Source organism: Oncorhynchus clarkii, chromosome 22 (genome assembly GCF_045791955.1).
Source record: "Oncorhynchus clarkii lewisi isolate Uvic-CL-2024 chromosome 22, UVic_Ocla_1.0, whole genome shotgun sequence".
Taxonomy (NCBI): Eukaryota; Metazoa; Chordata; class Actinopteri; order Salmoniformes; family Salmonidae; genus Oncorhynchus; species Oncorhynchus clarkii.
Genome location: NC_092168.1, coordinates 20,489,044 through 20,508,894, shown reverse-complemented (window position 1 = coordinate 20,508,894; position 19,851 = coordinate 20,489,044). Strand labels below are relative to the sequence as shown.

The window sequence follows — 19,851 nt, the reverse complement described above, 5'->3', positions numbered from 1 at the left end:
CCCTCCCTCCCTCCCTCCCTCCCTCCCTCTCTCTTTCTCCCTCCCTCCCTCCCTCCCTCCCTCCCTCCCTCCCTCCCTCCCTCCCTCCCTCCCTCCCTCCCTCCCTCTCTTTCTCCCTCTCTTTCTCCCTCCCTCCCTCCCTCTCTTTCTCCCTCCCTCCCTCCCTCCCTCCCTCCCTCCCTCCCTCCCTCCCTCCCTCCCTCCCTGTGTTTATATGTGTGACCCGGTTGGCAAACAGAAATACCTCCAGATTTTTATATTTACATTTGAGTCATTTAGCAGACGCTCTTATCCAGAGCGACTTACAGTAGTGAATGCATACATTTTCATACTTTTTTTTCAGTACTGGTCCCCACTGTACTGCATTACACATTGAACAAAATATTAAGAACACCTTCCTAATATTGAGTTGCACCCCCCCCCCCCCCCCCCCCCCCCCTTTGCCCTCAGAACACCCTCAATTCATCAGGGCATGGACTCTACAAGGTCTTGAAAGCATTCCACAGGGATGCTGGCCCATGTTGATTCCAATGCTTCCCACAGTTGTGTCAAGTTGTCTGGCTGTCCATTGGGTGGTGGACCATTCTTGATACACATGGGAAACTGTTGAGTGTGAAAAACCCAGCAGAGTTGCAGTTCTTGACACTCAATTCTTGACACTCAGTTCTTGACACACAATGGGTGCCATACCCCGTTCAAAGGCACCTAAATATTTTCTCTTATATTCACTCTCTGAATGACATACATAATCCAAATCTTAATCGTCTCAAGGCTTAAAAATCCTTCTTTAACCTGTCTCCTCCCCTTCAACTACACTGACTGAAGTGGATTTAACAAGTGACATCAGTAAGGGATCATACTGTAGCTTTCACCTGGATTCCCCTGGTCAGCCTATGTCACAGAAAGAGAAGGTGTCCGTAATGTTTTGTACACTCAGTGTATACTACAGAGTGAGAGAACCAATAGATCAACTCAAACATGCTGCATGTTGTTTTGACTACAGCACCATCTTCATCAAGCACTGGAATGTTAGACTGTAAAACTTCTTGGTTCTAGCGACACAATGGACCAGCGTTGCTCTGATCCATTTTCCTCTCTCCTCTTTCCTCCCTTTCCCTCTCCTGTTTTTGCCTCGCCCTGGGCTCCACGCTAACCTTTTTCTACAAGGAGCACGTGTGCGCCTACATTGGAAAATGTAGATGCAACACAAAGATATTTAGGAGCACAATTAAACATATTTGAGGTAATAAAGCTAAAATCCTTAAAATGTTTCTAGGTACTCACTCTGGTGCTCCTAAATAAAAATGACAGGTCGCACAGCATAATATTTAGGCGCATATGTGGGTGAAAATGGTCGCACTGAAGAGCCCCGTCTCAGCTCCCCTCCTCATCCATCCATCCCCTACAGCAGGCACTTACATTAACACCCACCTCTCCTCATCCATCCATCCCCTACAGCAGGCACTTACATTAACACCCACCTCTCCTCATCCATCCATCCCCTACAGCAGGCACTTACATTAACACCCACCTCTCCTCATCCATCCATCCCCTACAGCAGGCACTTACATTAACACCCACCTCTCCTCATCCATCCATCCCCTACAGCAGGCACTTACATTAACACCCACCTCTCCTCATCCATCCATCCCCTACAGCAGGCACTTACATTAACACCCACCTCTCCTCATCCATCCATCCCCTACAGCAGGCACTTACATTAACACCCACCTCTCCTCATCCATCCATCCCCTACAGCAGGCACTTACATTAACACCCACCTCTCCTCATCCATCCATCCCCTACAGCAGGCACTTACATTAACACCCACCTCTCCTCATCCATCCATCCCCTACAGCAGGCACTTACATTAACACCCACCTCTCCTCATCCATCCATCCCCTACAGCAGGCACTTACATTAACACCCACCTCTCCTCATCCATCCATCCCCTACAGCAGGCACTTACATTAACACCCACCTCTCCTCATCCATCCATCCCCTACAGCAGGCACTTACATTAACACCCACCTCTCCTCATCCATCCATCCCCTACAGCAGGCACTTACATTAACACCCACCTCTCCTCATCCATCCATCCCCTACAGCAGGCACTTACATTAACACCCACCTCTCCTCATCCATCCATCCCCTACAGCAGGCACTTACATTAACACCCACCTCTCCTCATCCATCCATCCCCTACAGCAGGCACTTACATTAACACCCACCTCTCCTCATCCATCCATCCCCTACAGCAGGCACTTACATTAACACCCACCCACCTCCAGGCAACAGCTATTCTGGGAGGGAATATTGAAGCTAGACGAGTGAGATATCATATGTAATCTTCTGCACACACACACACACACACACACACACACACACACACACACACACACACACACACACACACACACACACACACACACACACACACACACACACACACACACACACACACACACACACACACACACACACACACACACACACACACACACACGAGTACCTAACTTTTCAGCTTTTTTGCACACACTCCAGGAAAACACATTACTCCTCACTCTTAACAGCATTCACTTTTAATATCCTTCTCTGTATTATCACACACATAAAACCAAACTATGCAGACACACAAATACCGCAACACACAAATTCTCATTCATACAGTACAGCCTGCAATACATTTTGATGCAGCCGGAGGACATTTAACATTCATCAGCAGTGCCAATGTCAGAGCTCCAGGAGAAAGAAAGAAAGAAAGAAGGAAAGAAAGAAAGAAAGAAAAGGACGCAATGTGAAAGGAGATATCGGAGAGTGTGGGTGGCATTCCGTACACTGGAGAAATAATAATGGAGATCCTTCGCTACTTGTCAACTATTCGCCCCATATCAAAATTGTCTGTACTGTCAAAGGTACTGGAGTCCTTAGTTAGTAGGCAGCTGAAGGCCTACCTCCAAGAAAACAACCTCTTAAATGGAATGCAATCAGGTTTTAGGTCTGGCCACAGCACTGTTTCAGCAACATTGATGGTTTTAAATGACATCCACTGTGCTCTTGATTTAGAAGTTACATTGTGTTGTCTGTCTTTATTGATTTGTCGAAGGCTTTTGACACCGTGGACCATGCTGTGTTAGTGCAAAGGTTAAAATGTTGTGGAATTACTGGCCATGCTCTAGATTGGTTTATAAAGTACCTATCAAATCGTACACAATGTGTAATGGTTGCTAGAGTCCATAGAGGTGTGCTCAGTTGTTCCGCAAGGTTCTATTTTGGGCCCACTGTTGTTCCATTTTGTATATCAACAACATTGGGGATCTTATTGAAACAGCGGATGTTCCTGTTTATGCAGATGATACTGTTTATATTTAGCTTTTGAAAATGCCCAAAGAGCATGTAACATCATACAACAGAATCTGTATGATTTAAAGCTGATTCTAAATTCGGGTAAAACAAAATGCATGGTATTTTCAAATGCCAGGCATGTTACAGATCATGTCCTTGCTACATTGGCTGGACATACTATAGAGCAAGTTAAAGTGTACAAATATTTGGGTGTGTGGGTTGATGATAAGCTGAGCTTCACTGTGCATGTAGAGAAGTTGAGAAGGAAGCTCAAGCTGAAAATAGGATTTTATTACCGGCATAAGGCTTGTTTTTCTTTTGAGGCCAGGAAGGAGCTGGTACGATGTACATTACTGTCGGTTTTAGATTTTAGTGATGTTATATATATGCAGGCCTCAGCCACTACCCTGAGAGCACTTCATTTAGTATATCATGTAGCCCTCAGGATCCTTACAAATCAGAAACGTCTAACACATCATTGTGATCTCTACCTGGCTGTTGGCTGGTCATCATTGACCTTGCGTAGGCTTAAACACTGGTATACACTGATTTATAAGACCATATTGGGTAAAATGCCATTTTATCTCTGTTCTTTTTTAGTCAGGTCAGTCAATAAATATAAATTACGGTCCCATTCTGATTAGCTTCTAACAGTACCAAAAATTTGAACAGGTCATGGTAGAAATAGTTTTAGTTACTTAGCACCGTGGTCCTGGAATTCTCTCCTGAACATGTAAAAATGTGATGATCTAGTTTCGGTGGTGGAGTTTAAACACTTGATCGATGTATGTATCATAGAAGAGTGTCATTGTTTTAGGACAGCTGTTTTTAGTCAAGACGTTTGTGTTTTTAATGTACAAATGTTTCTGTTGTACTGTATGTGTGTTTATAGTTTTGTTTAATGTTGTGTTAGTGTATGTAAGTTGTTTTGTCTGAAACATTGTTCCCCCTGCTGCTATTGGACCAGGTCTCTCTTAGAAAAGAGATGTTATCTAAATGAGAAAAAACCTGTATAAATAAAGTTAAAATGAAAAAAATAAGACAATATTACAGCCAATCACAACACTGGCGGGTAATTCATACCGTGAAACACTTTCCTTCCACTATTACTGCAGATATACTGTATTATGTTCTGAAATTACAATGCAAAAATATGTGTAGCACCTTTATGGGCAGGCAGGAGGCAAAGGATAAGGTATATAAAATAGTGATTTTGTTCATATAAATTATGGCAGTGCAATGGCACTAAAGGTTCATGTTGGCAAGTAGTCAAAAATGACTTACCAAAACAAACAATGAACAAAAATGAATTTCTTCCCAGAAATCAAAAGCAAAACAATCCAAAACTGGTAAAAGACTACAGGTACTGAGAAAACCAAATAAGACCAACGCGGACACTCTCCACTTCCAAGCTTACAGAACTCTGGCAAAGCCAGGTAGAAATACCTTGAGCCATGTTCTAGGCTAAACCATAGCCACAATGAGTAGGGGTGCACACTGCACATAAACTGGTTAAACATGTATTTACACAACACAGAGGCTATAGAAACGTCTAATAACAGACCCCCATAACATCACATTATCCATAGTCCTTCAAATCAAACCGGTCCACATCTTCAATAGCCGTGATCTCCGTGATCTCAATTAACAGATAAACAAAATGACAGAACTGGCAGGAAAAAGGGGTGCACACCTCTTTAGCAAACCCATATCTACACGGAAATGTCAGCGGCCACAAACAAGAACAAACAGACAGTAAGCACTCAAAATAAATCCCCAAACTGAAGGAAAATAACTTCACTTGACTAGCAAACGTAGGCTAATGACAAGAAGGGAATTTAATAGCAACAGGACTCGTGATTACATCATTAAATATAATCAGAGAAAGAACTTGGAATAACAACACTAAATGGCTTCACTGTGAGAATCAGAGAGACACGTGGCTCTTGTAGGTCTACTGGTGGGTTTAGTAAAACGCTTATTAGCGCTAGCCTAGTGGGGAGTGTTTGTCCTAAGATAATTCATTGTTTGTCCGAAGATAATTATTAAGATAATAGCAAAAACTGCAACAGTGCTTAAAGGAAAATACAGCTCAAAAAATATCCTTTGGTAATTGTTTCACTAGTCCACTGTTGATACAGTCGCAAAATGTTTTGCATGTCAGCAATCAAGATTTCCAGATATAGAACCTACAAAATAGAGAAACAGTATGATGCGTGGACCAATGAAACAAATACCAAAAGATACAATGTTTCAGCTCCCAGTAGAAGCTCTCAGGCCTGTGTGTGTGTGTGTGTGTGTGTGTGTGTGTGTGTGTGTGTGTGTGTGTGTGTGTGTGTGTGTGTGTGTGTGTGTGTGTGTGTGTGTGGGTTGGAAGTGACTGAATGGAAATGATTCTCAGATCACTGCATCAGTATTACAGCTGACCTCAGAATAGAGACAATAAATGAGGAGGGAGCGTGAGAGAGAGAGAGAGAGATTGCATAAGTGTGGTTGAATGAAAGAGATTAAATGAATGAAAATTGGGAGGGAGAGAGGGAGGGAGGGAGATGGATATAGATCACACACAACAAGGCCATGTACTTTCTTCAAAGCCAGATCAAAACCCATAGGAGGAAAGCACAAACCTCCATATGGCTTTGACACGCATGCACACTGCAGGGGGCATGTCAAACAGTGCCATGTTCAATGACTCACCACAGATAAAGCAGTTAGGAGGGGAGGGGAGGAGGAGGGGAGGAGGAGGGGAGGAGGAGGGGAGGAGATGGGGAGAGAGAAAGATCTCAATAGAGGTCCCAGTTTCTCCAGCTGGGAGTTAAAGCCTGTTCTGGAGGAGGCCCTGATCTGTGTGTCTGTGTGTGTGTGTGTGTGTGTGTGTGTGTGCACGGGTGCTGTGTGATGTTTCTGCTGCTGGTAGTCAATACCTGCTCCAAAGGGGCAGCAGAGAGAGGCCTTGGTACATGTAGTAGAGCTCTAGGTGCCCCATTACTATAGCTACCACCTGGAGAGGAGGAGGAGGGATGGTGAGAGGGAGGGAAGAATGGTGAGAGGGAGGGAGGGATAGGTAGAGGGATGGGGAGGGAGGGATGGGGAGAGGGATGGGGAGGGAGGGAGGGAGGGATGGGGAGAGGAATGGGGAGGTAGGGAGACTGAAAGTGATGAATCTCTGGTTCTCAGGGCTGCTTTTCTCTCTTATCTCTTCTGCAGTCTGACCTATTCATCACACACCACTGGGGCAGGGGGCCTCAGCAAGTGTGTGTTTGTAGATGGAGAGAATGTGCAAGCATGTGTGTGTGTGAAAGCTTTAGTGTGTGTCTGACCCCTGCTGGCCAATCGATCGCCGGCCCACGCCATTTCTGGGTCCTTCAGGCCCGTCCCTAGTTGTTGTGCAGCAGTGTGTGTGACTACTCTCCTGTATTAAAGCTGCTTGTTCAAGAGTAACTGTTTTCTATCACCCAACAAATGTGAAATATAAAATACAAATCAACAAAGGAAACAGTGTTACTGCCATCTAGAGTTTGTGTGTGTGTGTGTGTGTGTGTGTGTGTGTGTGTGTGTGTGTGTGTGTGTGTGTGTGTGTGTGTTACGGTCGATAGATTTCTCAGAGCTCCAGCCAAGGCTTGTGATTGGATACAAACAGGTGGTAGGGTGTTGGAGAGGAATGGGACGCCTAGTGAACGTTTCATTTGTGTTTTTCTCGGTCGTTTCCATCCCTCGGTTTCCATCACTCGCTTTATGAGAAGGGAGGGATGACAGAAATCCCTGGCTCTGGTAGAAAAAAAGATATTTCTCCTCCACGGAGCGGGGTACACGATCCCTCGTTCAGAAGGGGTTTGTAGGGGATTGTCTGTGGAGTGTGGTAGGAAGAGAAGCTAAGCTCAAATACTCATGCAGACTTAGAAAAGGACTTAACCTGACAGTGAGTTTTCATAGCACACACACACACACACACACACACACACACACACACACACACACACACACACACACACACACACACACACACACACACACACACACACACACACACACACTACTACAGAAATAATAAATAATACTAGTAATAATAATTGGAATTGTTATGCCAAACCGACTAGCACGGAGGGGAGCAGTGTTGTCTGGAGAAACCACAGATGTGTCCTGCATCAGGAGAACAGGCCGGATCAGCTACCTAACAACACAGTGACATATCATACTTCACTGTCGTGAAATCTACCATTCAACACCCATCTGTGACTATACCGAGCCACACACGTGCACACATATCTCTTCGTCAAATCTCCTGCTAGTCCATATACACTCCAGTGGGAAGAAATGAGAATGGAGATGGAAACGTGAGAGTGGAGTGACAAACTGTACAACTGTATGACATTCAAGACAACAGACAAAAGACAAGAGGACCGTCCCAGTTTTTCTCCGGAGATATTGGACAGTGCAATTGTTTTACTGTTGTCAGTATTCACGTATGAAAGCTTGAGTCTGACACACGCAGACCACACACACTTAGAGATGGCAGTTCTGATCAACTTGACTCATTACTGAAGGGACTTGAGGGCCCAGCAATATAAATCAATAACCTTGTTTCACTTTTCTCATTGTAATTGTTCAGCAAAAAAATATATATTTCCAGCAATGTAAAAACATAGCAGCTAGTACCAGGATAGCCTACATGAATGTGGAATGTGCTTTGAGATCAGAATCAGGCATTAAAAGTCAATATTTTTCAAGAAGGTTCCTAATGACAGAGCAGAGGATGTGCTCAGCGGACAGGAAAGAACAGTCTCATTAGACAGCCTTCATAGAGCACAGAAAGACCGATCTCACAGAACCTCCCTCTTTGTTTCGTTTTCTCTCTCGCCCTCCAAATTCAAACCATTATTTCTCCCTCGCTCTCTTTATCCATTTCCTAATCTCTCACTCTACAGGTCTGCCTGCCTGTCTCTCTCTCTCCTTCTCATAGAAGGTAGGCGTTAGAGCTGTAATGGTCACTAAGTATAACGTGCCAGTGGTTGAGGTAATGGTAAGGCAGAGCACAGTGGTAATGTAATATAATGTATGAGTCTCCATTGCAGATGAGATGCCATCAGTTACCTATGTGTATGTTAGGCAATTATGCAAAGAATAGGCACATACTCTGCTGCCAATTTACCCTCAATTGGCTGTGTGTGTGTGTGTGTGTGTGTGTGTGTGTGTGTGTGTGTGTGTGTGTGTGTGTGTGTGCGTGCGTGCGTGCGTGCGTGCGTGTGTGCGTGTGTGTGTGCGCGTGTGCGTGTTTGCCTGAGACAAGAAAATGAAGATATATCATAATGGGTGGTTGAAGTAACTACAGTCCATATGTGGTCCTCTAAAATAAAGTGGCAGACTTCACCGAGATTGAACCCTGCAATCTTCCCCTCTTAAAAACAAATAGAACCTCCCGGGTGGCGCAGTGATCTAGGGCACTGCATCGCAGTGCTAGCTGTGCCACCAGAGACTCTGGGTTCGCGCCCAGGCAGTTGCAGCTGGCTGCAACCAGGAGGTCCGTGGGGCGACGCACAATTGGCCTAGCGTCGTCCGGGTTAGGGAGGGTTTGGCCAGTAGTGCACAGTGTTTCCTCCGACACATTGGTCGGGTTGGATGCGTGCTGTCTTAAGAAGCAGTGCGGCTTGGTTGGGTTGTGTATTGGAGGACGCGTGACTTTCGACCTTCGTCTCTCCTGAGCCCGTATGGGAGTTGTAGCGATGAGACAAGATAGTAACTACTAACAATTGGATACCATGAAAAGGGGGTAAAAAAAATAGAACACCTCTATTTCTCTCTCTTTCAGAGTGGATGAATGCAGTTTTATGAGCTGCTGACCAATTCTGATGTTGTGTTTTTTTTCCCACTGGTCTGAACTTTTTTTGTTCATAATGTGTCCATCGTTTCCTATGACCGAAAAGATCTTCTGGACATCAGAACAGTGGTCACTAACCAGGATGTGGATGAGGATTTCTACTTCAATGAGTCGGCGACGCAGGACACCCCGGACTAGGCCCCGGACTAGACTAGGACTATCCCTGACACTCAGGAACAGGAAGTGATGGTGTAAGAGAGGCCGACGTGCGGGCACCCTGGCGAAACTACGAGTAAATAAATCGCCAATGTGCAATCACTGGAGAACTGGACGAGCTCCCTTCGAGTTAGATAAGCTGTAGACCAGTGGTTCTCAACTGGTTTTGCCAGGGGCCCCAAATTTGACAAGGACAATTTATTCACAAACCAATATTATGGACTGTTAATGATTGCATTTTGTAATGTTTTATTGCAGCTGCCTTCTTGGGCAGGCTTCACTTGCAAAATAGACTCTGTCTCACTGGGCTACTATTATGGTATTAAAGAAAATCAATACACAGACATATTAGCTGAGAAAACATGTATAACCAATTCAAGAGAATAAGCCATTTAATTAGGCGACCAGTTCAGGGGTGGGGTGTAATAAATGATCAGACTCAGAACATGACATTAAAACCAGTCCAATAATGTTAATGAACAGTAACACACAACAGTCCAATAATGTTAACAGTAACACACACCAGTCCAATAATGTTAATAAACAGTAACACACACCAGTCCAATAATGTTAATGAACAGTAACACACACCAGTCCAATAATGTTAATGAACAGTAACACACACCAGTCCAATAATGTTAATGAACAGTAACACACACCAGTCCAATAATGTTAATGAACAGTAACATACACCAGTCCAATAATGTTAATGAACAGTAACACACACCAGTCCAATAATGTTAATGAACAGTAACATACACCAGTCCAATAATGTTAATGAACAGTAACACACAACAGTCCAATAATGTTAACAGTAACACACACCAGTCCAATAATGTTAATGAACAGGAACACACACCAGTCCAATAATGTTAATGAACAGTAACACACACCAGTCCAATAATGTTAATGAACAGTAACACACACCAGTCCAATAATGTTAATAAACAGTAACACACACCAGTCCAATAATGTTAATAAACAGTAACACACACCAGTCCAATAATGTTAACAGTAACACACACCAGTCCAATAATGTTAATGAACAGTAACACACACCAGTCCAATAATGTTAATGAACAGTAACACACACCAGTCCAATAATGTTAATGAACAGTAACACACACCAGTCCAATAATGTTAATGAACAGTAACACACACCAGTCCAATAATGTTAATAAACAGTAACACACACCAGTCCAATAATGTTAATGAACAGTAACACACACCAGTCCAATAATGTTAATGAACAGTAACACACACCAGTCCAATAATGTTAATGAACAGTAACACACACCAGTCCAATAATGTTAATAAACAGTAACACACACCAGTCCAATAATGTTAATAAACAGTAAAACACACCAGTCCAATAATGTTAATGAACAGGAACACACACCAGTCCAATAATGTTAATGAACAGTAAAACACACCAGTCCAATAATGTTAATGAACAGGAACACACACCAGTCCAATAATGTTAATGAACAGTAACACACACCAGTCCAATAATGTTAATGAACAGTAACACACACCAGTCCAATAATGTTAATAAATAGTAAAACACACCAGTCCAATAATGTTAATGAACAGTAACACACACCAGTCCAATAATGTTAATGAACAGTAACACACACCAGTCCAATAATGTTAATGAACAGTAAAACACACCAGTCCAATAATGTTAATGAACAGGAACACACACCAGTCCAATAATGTTAATGAACAATAACACATAAGTGTTTAAAATAGAAAAAAAAAACAATCTTAGTATTTTTTATCATCAATTACCATGTGAATAGTTTCACAACCTTGACGTTTTTTTAAAAGGTGTAAGTTAACCAGTTCAATAAAATGTCATATGAATGTCATAATTAATTAACAATAACAATTGACATAGTGAACAAGAACTTGAGGAACCTGTTTATTTATTGTGTGCGGGGCCTATCAGTGGGAAAGCTGGGGGTGTTTCTTCAGTTTGATACGTTTATTGAAGTCCGGGGTTGACAGGGACACTCGGAGGTCATGCTGGCTGTCCAGTTTGTTTCTTCTTTTAGTTTTCAGCACGGCCATAGCAGAGAAGCCACTTTCACACAGATATGTAGTGCTGAACGATAGCATGGTTCTGATTGCACGACAGGCAAGAGCAGGATACTCTCCCACTATGCTGCTCCAGAACTGTGGCAGTGTCATTTCCAGGGAACATGCTCAGTCCGTGATCAAAATGACAGTTCCAACAGCTGTCATCAGCACGGCCATAGCAGAGAAGCCACTTTCACACAGATATGTAGTGCTGAACGATAGCATGGTTCTGATTGCACGACAGGCAAGAGCAGGATACTCTCCCACTACGCTGCTCCAGAACTGTGGCAGTGTCATTTCCAGGGAACATGCTCAGTCCGTGATCAAAATGACAGTTCCAACAGCTGTCATCAGCACGGCCATAGCAGAGAAGCCACTTTCACACAGATATGTAGTGCTGAACGATAGCATGGTTCTGATTGCACGACAGGCAAGAGCAGGATACTCTCCCACTACGCTGCTCCAGAACTGTGGCAGTGTCATTTCCAGGGAACATGCTCAGTCCGTGATCAAAATGACAGTTCCAACAGCTGTCATCAGCACGGCCATAGCAGAGAAGCCACTTTCACACAGATATGTAGTGCTGAACGATAGCATGGTTCTGATTGCACGACAGGCAAGAGCAGGATACTCTCCCACTACGCTGCTCCAGAACTGTGGCAGTGTCATTTCCAGGGAACATGCTCAGTCCGTGATCAAAATGACAGTTCCAACAGCTGTCATCTTAATTGCTTGGCAACATGACGCATCCCATCTCCATTCAAAATGGGGTCGCGTATCCAGTCATCTTGTCTCCTGTTCTCCTCCGGAGAGTAGTCGCAAAACTTTCCCTGCAGCTTGACAAGATACTGTTTAATGTTGTTGTTCAGTGTGTCGCCGTGCAATTTGTTGATCAGATTCTGAATCTCAAAATCAGCATTATGAAACATGTCAATCCTCCCGTTAGGAACATGCTTTGACAAAACGGTAAGCTTCATCTTTAAGGCATCCACTTTATCCATCTGTTCAAATTGATTGTGCCCCCTCCCTTGCATTGACACATTGAGAGAACTCAGATGATCAAAAATATCTGCCAGGTAGGCAGCCTGCACCAGCCATTCCTCACAATTGAAATGTTTGGCCAGAGGTGACTTGTTTTCCGAAAGATACGCAGCAATCTCCACGTGAAGCTCATAAAAGCGACCCAACACTTTACCCCAGAGCCAGCGGACCTCTGCATGATAAAGCACCTGCTGGTGCTCGCTCCCCATATACCTGCAGAAGGCCTGTAAACACCTGCTGGTGCTCGCTCCCCATATACCTGCAGAAGGCCTGGAAACACCTGCTGGTGCTCGCTCCCCATATTCCTGCAGAAGGCCTGGAAACACCTGCTGGTGCTCGCTCCCCATATCCCTGCAGAAGGCCTGGAAACACCTGCTGGTGCTCGCTCCCCATATACCTGCAGAAGGCCTGGAAACACCTGCTGGTGCTCGCTCCCCATATACCTGCAGAAGGCCTGGAAACACCTGCTTTTCGTGGAACTGTTTTTGATATAGTTGACACACTTGATCACATCCTGGAGAGTGGCGTGGAGGTCAGACACCATGTATTTCGCTGCCAATGCCTCCCTGTGTAGGAAGCAGTGGTTCTACTTCGCACTTGGTGCTCTCTCCATGATTCGCTTTACTACTCTGGAGTGCTTTCCCGTCATGGCAGCTGCCCCATCAGTGGTCACACCAACTCAGCCATCCCAGGCCAGTCCCCCGGAGCCCAGGTACAGTAGATGTCCATTGTGTTAAAGACAGCCTCTGCACAACTGAGCAAGAGTACATTAGAGTGTCTAGTTTGAGAAACAGACAAGTCCTCAACTGGCAGCTTCATTAAATAGTACACGCAAAACACCAGTCTCAATGTCAACAGTGAAGAGGCAACTCCGAAATGCTGGCCTTCTAGGCAGAGTTCCTCTGTCCAGTGTCTGTGTTCTTTTGCCCATCTTAATCTTTTATTTTTATTGGCCAGCCTGAGATATGTCTTTTTCTTTGCAACTCTGCCCAAAAGGCAACATCCCAGAGTCGCCTCTTCGACGTTGAGACTGGTGTTTTGCTGGTACTATTTAATGAAGCTGCCAGTTGAGGACTTGTGAGGCATCTGATTATCTATATCCATTGTATAATCATTGTAATTAATCCAAATTATATCCAAACCTAAAAGAAAATGATTACAAACCTAAAAAGTGACTTATGTTGCCAACTATGTAAAAATAGCCTATAAAGCGAACAATTAAAAACATTGCAGCCTGCAGGTAGAAATGATCCTGATAAAAATGTATTTCCTATAAATCACATTGGCTTTGCATGGCCTGTCTGCAACAAACTTGAAACATTGTGTAAACTATTTACTAATTGGTCCGGCCCAAAGCTTGAACTAGCGAACTAGCGAACTAGCAAACTTTTATCAAATATTCTGCACCCTCAGACTTGGAAAAATTCTCAAATACATTGAGGAAAAAAACAGACTTAGTTTGCTTGATGTTTGAGGTGAAGAAAACATTAGTTTGAGAAGCGCCACAGCTCATTAGTTGGTGGGGCGTTAAGCCAATCAGAAATACTATCAGATTGTCACGATCGTCGTATGGAGGAGACCAAAGCCCAGCGTGGTTAGAATACATTCTTCTTTATTAATGAAGAACACGAAGAACACTTAAACAAAAAACAACAAAACGAAGAAGACGAACGTGACCGTTATATAAACAATGTGCTAACGTGCAACATAACATAGACAATAACCCACGAAATACCCAAAGAAGATGGCTGCCTAAATATGATTTCCAATCAGAAACAATGATAAACACCTGCCTCTAATTGAGAACCAATCTAGGCAACCATAGACCAACATAAACACCTAGATGAAAACAACCCCATAAATCTACAAAAACCCCTAGACAGTACAAACACCCTAGAATGAGACAAAAAAACACACATATCACCCATGTCACACCCTGACCTAACCAAAATAATACCCATAACACCCAAATCATAGACTGATCTCCTTCCTACCGCAAGGCAAGCGGTACCGATGCACCATGTCTAGAACCAACAGGACCCTGAACAGCTTCAACCCCCAAGCGATAATACTGCTAAATAGTTGGAAAAACAGTCAACCAAATAGCTACTCGGACTATATGCATTGGCTTTTTTGCACTAACTTGTTTTACTCATCACATACTCTGCTGTTACTGCTAATTATCTATCCTGTTGCCTAGTCACTTTATTCATAGTTATATGTACAGTACATATCTACTTGAATTACCTCGTACCCCTGCACATTGACTAGGTACTGCTACCCTGTGTATATAGCCGAGTTGTCATTACTCATTACGCTTTTATTATTACTTTTATTATTATGGGTTATTACTTTTCTATTATTTCTCTATTTTCTCTCTGCATTGTTGGGAAGGGCCCGTAAGAAAGCATTGCTCTGTTAGTATCCACCTGTTGTTTACGAAGCATATGACAAATAACATTAGATTTGATATGAGGCCTGTGTCCTGCTTCTGGTGCTTTGTGCAGACAATTTCATGACTCACTGGCCTCTTTGTGATTAGTTTGCTTTCTGAACAAAACAAAGTACCAAGATGTCTATGTCTGTTTTTTTTACCTCAGAGGCAGGGCTAAAGGGTTATTTGGAGTACAGATTCAGAGTGAGGACACACACACACACACACACACACACACACAGGCCTCCCACATCACCTTACACCCAGCTGATAAGTGTGTATATTTGTCTCTATAACCATCAGCATCCACACACAACAGAGAGAGAGAGAGTGATATAGTGTGTGCGTGTGTTTTCTTACCCTCTGTGCTGAGTCCAGGGCTGGAGGTAAACTGGGCCACATCTACAATCTTCACAGCAAACTGCTGTCCTGTGTCTCTGTTGATACATCTCCTCACCACGCTGAACGGACCCCTGCACAGGAAAGAACACACACACCTTAACATCTCAATCATTTATACCTAGGACAGAACACCTTAACATCTCATTCATTTATACCTAGGACAGAACACCTTAACATCTCATACCGTCATACATAGGACAGAACACCTTAACATCTCATACCTTTATACCTAGGACAGAACACCTTAACATCTCATACATTTATACCTAGGACAGAACACCTTAACATCTCATACCTTTATACCTAGGACAGAACACCTTAACATCTCATACATAGGACAGAACACCTTAACATCTCATACCTTTATTCCTAGGACAGAATACCTTAAGATCTAATACATGTATACCTAGGACAGAACACCTTAACATCTCATACCTTTATACCTAGGACAGAATACCTTAACATCCTATACATTTATACCTAGGACAGGACACCTTAACATTCTATACATTTATACCTAGGACAGAACACCTTAACATCTCATATATTTATACCTAGGACAGAACACCTTAACATCTCATACCTAGGACAGAACACCTTAACATATCATACCTTTATACCTAGGACAGAACACCTTAACATCTAATACATTTATACCTAGGACAGAACACCTTAACATCTCATCATTAAATACAAAAGAAACACAAATAGTGGGTTGTATATATTGTAAGAACCTTTTAACTGTACCCCTTTTGATTTACAGTACCAGTCAAAAGTTGGGACACACATACACATTCAAGGGTTTTACTTTATTTTGACTATTTTCTACATTGTAAAATAATAGTGTACACATCAAAACTATGAAACAACACACATGGAATCATGAAGTAACCAAAAAAGTGTTAAATAAATCAAAATATATTTTATATTTGAGATTCTTCAAAGTAGCCACCCTTTGCATTGAGGACAGCTTTGCACACTCTTGGCATTCTCTCAACCAGCTTCACATGGAATGCTTTTCCAACAATCTTGAAGGAGTTCCCACATTTGCTGAGCACTTGTTGGCTGCTTTTCCTTCACTCTGTGGTCCAACTCATCCCAAACCATCTCAATTGGGTTGAGGTCAGGTGATTGCGGAGGCCAGGTCATCTGATGCAATACTCCATCACTCTCCTTCTTGGTCAAATAGCCCTTACACAGCCTTGAGGTGTGCTGGGTCATTGTCCTGTTGATAAAAAAATGATAGTCCCACTAAGCTCTAACCAGATGGGATGGAGTATCGCTGCAGAATGCTGTGGTAGCCATGCTGGGTAAGTGTGCCTTGAATTCTAAATAAATCACTGACAGTGTCTCCAGCAAAGCACCCCCACACCTCCTCCTCCATGCTTCACAGTTGGAACCTCACATGCGGAGATCATCTGTTCACCTCTCTGCGTCTCACAAAGACACGGCGGTTGGAACCAAAAATCTCAAATGTGGACTCATCAGACCAAAAGGACAGATTTCCACCGGTCTAATATCCATTGCTTGTGTTTCTTGGCCCAAGCAAGTCTCTTCTTCTTCTTGGTGTCTTTTAGCAGTGGTTTCTTTGCAGCAAATCGACCACGAAGGCCTGATTCATGCAGTTTCCTCTGAATAGTTGATGTTGAGATGTGTCTGTTACTTGAACTCTGTGAAGCATTTATTGCCAAAACAATTAGGAGATAGATGTGCTCAAAGCTGACCAATTTTGCAAACCCCATGAGACATCCATGTCTTCAACACTGGAAATATTTGAGTTTGAAGGGGTGCGGTCAAAAAGTGATTGAAATCAAATAGAAAGACCCTAGTACAAGTATAGTCTTTAACAGACTAATGTATTCATTCAATTGTTCCTTAACGTCTCTGCAGTACCCAAAAGCAAGACATTGAGGCTGCATATGAATACACTATATAAAACACACACAACCCAAGCACTCTAGTTTAGATAAGAGAGTTGAGGTCAGTTCCATCAGCTTCAGTCAGTTCTGATGTTGAATCATTCTAAGATGAGGAAAATGTAAACCACACCAGTGACCTTAACACAGATGGAGTTGACCCTGAGTCAGTGAGAGGTGTTTAGTGAATACAAGGTTTCCGCTGCCCTCGCAGACCTCTCACAGTAGCTTGGCAGTTGGCACAGAGCAGAAGGCACACACACACCCTCACACATACACACACACAGAGAGACACACACACACACACATTCCTTGGAAAGCAGAGCCTCTCCTGCCTCAGGTGTGTGTATGCTAGACAACGTCTGATTAAAGATGACCCAGTTCACACACACCCTCAGAGAATACAAAGAGACTGAATATGAGTGTGAGTGCGTATGGGTGGGTGCGTGCGTTTGTGCATGCGTGTGGGACAGTTTGAGCGCATTGCTGTCGCTCTCCTTTCATATTCCCTCCCTGCCCGACTCCCCCATCTCTCTCCCTCTCCCCACTTCTCTCCTCCTCCCCTCCCCATCTCTTCAATTCAATTAAAAGGGCTTTGTTGGCATGAGAAACATATGTTTACATTGACAAAGCAAATGAAATTGACAAAACAAAAGGGAAATAAGATAAATTAACAAACAATCAGAAATGAACAGTAAACATTACACACACACGTTTTTAAATAATATAGACGTTTCAAATGGTATGTGGTATGTGCAATGTAACAATGTGCAAATCAGACAGGAAAATAAGGGGTCTTTCTCTATGCTGTTAGTGAGCTTTTAACCAGGGGACAGAGAAAACCTATTGACACATATTTCCAGTTGAGCATTTGGGAATATTCTACAAAACACACACAATCAATGTCATCACCAAGCGGCAGTCAAAACTAGTTCGATGAACAGCTCTCCAGCCTGTGTGTGTGTGTCTGTGTTTTACCATCTCTGGGCAGTGTTTCTCTGTACATCACCCATCTGAAGCTAAGCAGCTTTAATCTGATCAACCATCTGCTATACACACACACACACACACACACACACACACACACACACACACACACACACACACTCACACTTAGATAGCAATAACGCTGAGTAAAGTGTAATCATTTTGACCTGGCTGCCTGTCATTTTTTATGGAGGTCAAAATCCATTCAAATAACCAAGCTCACACACTCACACGTGCACGTTCAGGCACACAGGAACACTGCATATGAGAAGTAGAGTTAGTGCATTTGTTCAAGTTCTATATTCTCTGCTGGAGTTCCCTTAGAAACAAGGCAGCACCTTCTCTCTGAAGGCGTGAAACCCAATAGCATACAGTTACAGTTAATGAATAAACAATGACTCCACAGCTTCCCCTCCAAGAGATAGGAGATATAGCCTACAGGAGAGAGGAAGGAATAGAGAGAGTAGGAGTGTGTGGAAGAGAAAGAATCAGAGAGAGAGAGAGAGAGAGAGAGAGAGAGAGAGAGAGAGAGAGAGAGAGGAAGATGAGGATTAGTGTATAGGATTGCTCACTTTGGACGTTGGTCAGGGAGCAGAGACAGAAACGCCTACATCTTCAGAGGAAGAGGGATGGTGAAGTCTACATTTGTGTGTTTGTGTGTGTGTGACAGCAAGAGAGAGCTGGTGAGACCGAGGGTACTGCAGAAGTCTCTCTGAGCATAACAGGGACGTTTATCATGCAATAAATAAAGAATATAAATACACACACAGCATAACTCCTGGCAGAGCTCCTGGGTCAACAGCTTAGCGAAAGGAAACATTCCGAGGTTTCCACGGCTGAAGTCACATGAAAGACATTTGGATTTAACGGTTGTTTGATCGGTAATTAGCAACGGTGTTAGCCACTGAAAACACACACTGTAAACTCCTCCTCAGCCCAGCTCATGCATCTGTAACCAGGCAGATGTGCTCTGATGTTGTGGCCAGAGAGAGGAGCGAGCGAGAGCTATACTTAAACTCTAGCATCATCCTCAGCTCAAAACAGAACAAACACCAAATTGAGACTGCATGCATAATTCTTCAAAAATATCCTCCATGTACAAACGTAAATTCTACAACCACCTAAAAGGAAGCGATTCCCAAAACCATCGGTTTCAGAGAAATTAACCTGGAGAAGACCCCCCTAAGCAAGCTGGTCCTGGGGCTCTGTTCACAAACACAAACAGACCCCACAGAGCACCAGGACAGCAACACATTTAGACCCAACCGAATGATGAGAAAACAAAAAGATAATTACTTGACACATTGGAAAGAATTGACAAAAAAAACAGAGCAAACTATAACGCTATTTGGCCCTAAACAGAGAGTACACAGTGGCAGAATACCTGACCACTGTGACTGACCCAAAATTAAGGAAATGTTTGACTACGTACAGACTCAGTACAAAGCATAGCCTTGCTATTGAGAAAGGCCGCAGAAGGCAGAGCTTGTTCTCAAGAGAAGACAGGCTATATCCACACTATCCACAAAATGAGGTGGAAACTGAGCTGCACATCCTAACCTCCAAATGTATGACCATAGAGACACATATTTCCGTCAGGTTACACAGACCCA

At 43.3% G+C, this 19,851-nt stretch overlaps 1 protein-coding gene across 6 annotated transcripts in view; it reads right to left on the bottom strand.

Moving 5' to 3' along the window:
* Positions 1 to 19,851, bottom strand: part of LOC139380555 (calcium/calmodulin-dependent serine protein kinase a) — a 202,611-nt gene that overhangs the window by 100,650 nt on the left and 82,110 nt on the right. For all 6 annotated transcript variants that reach the window (XM_071123306.1, XM_071123307.1, XM_071123310.1 and 3 more), the window contains exon 2: positions 15,294 to 15,406. In XM_071123306.1, coding sequence (XP_070979407.1) covers positions 15,294 to 15,406 — 113 coding nt within the window. The remainder of the gene's footprint in view (positions 1 to 15,293; positions 15,407 to 19,851) is intronic.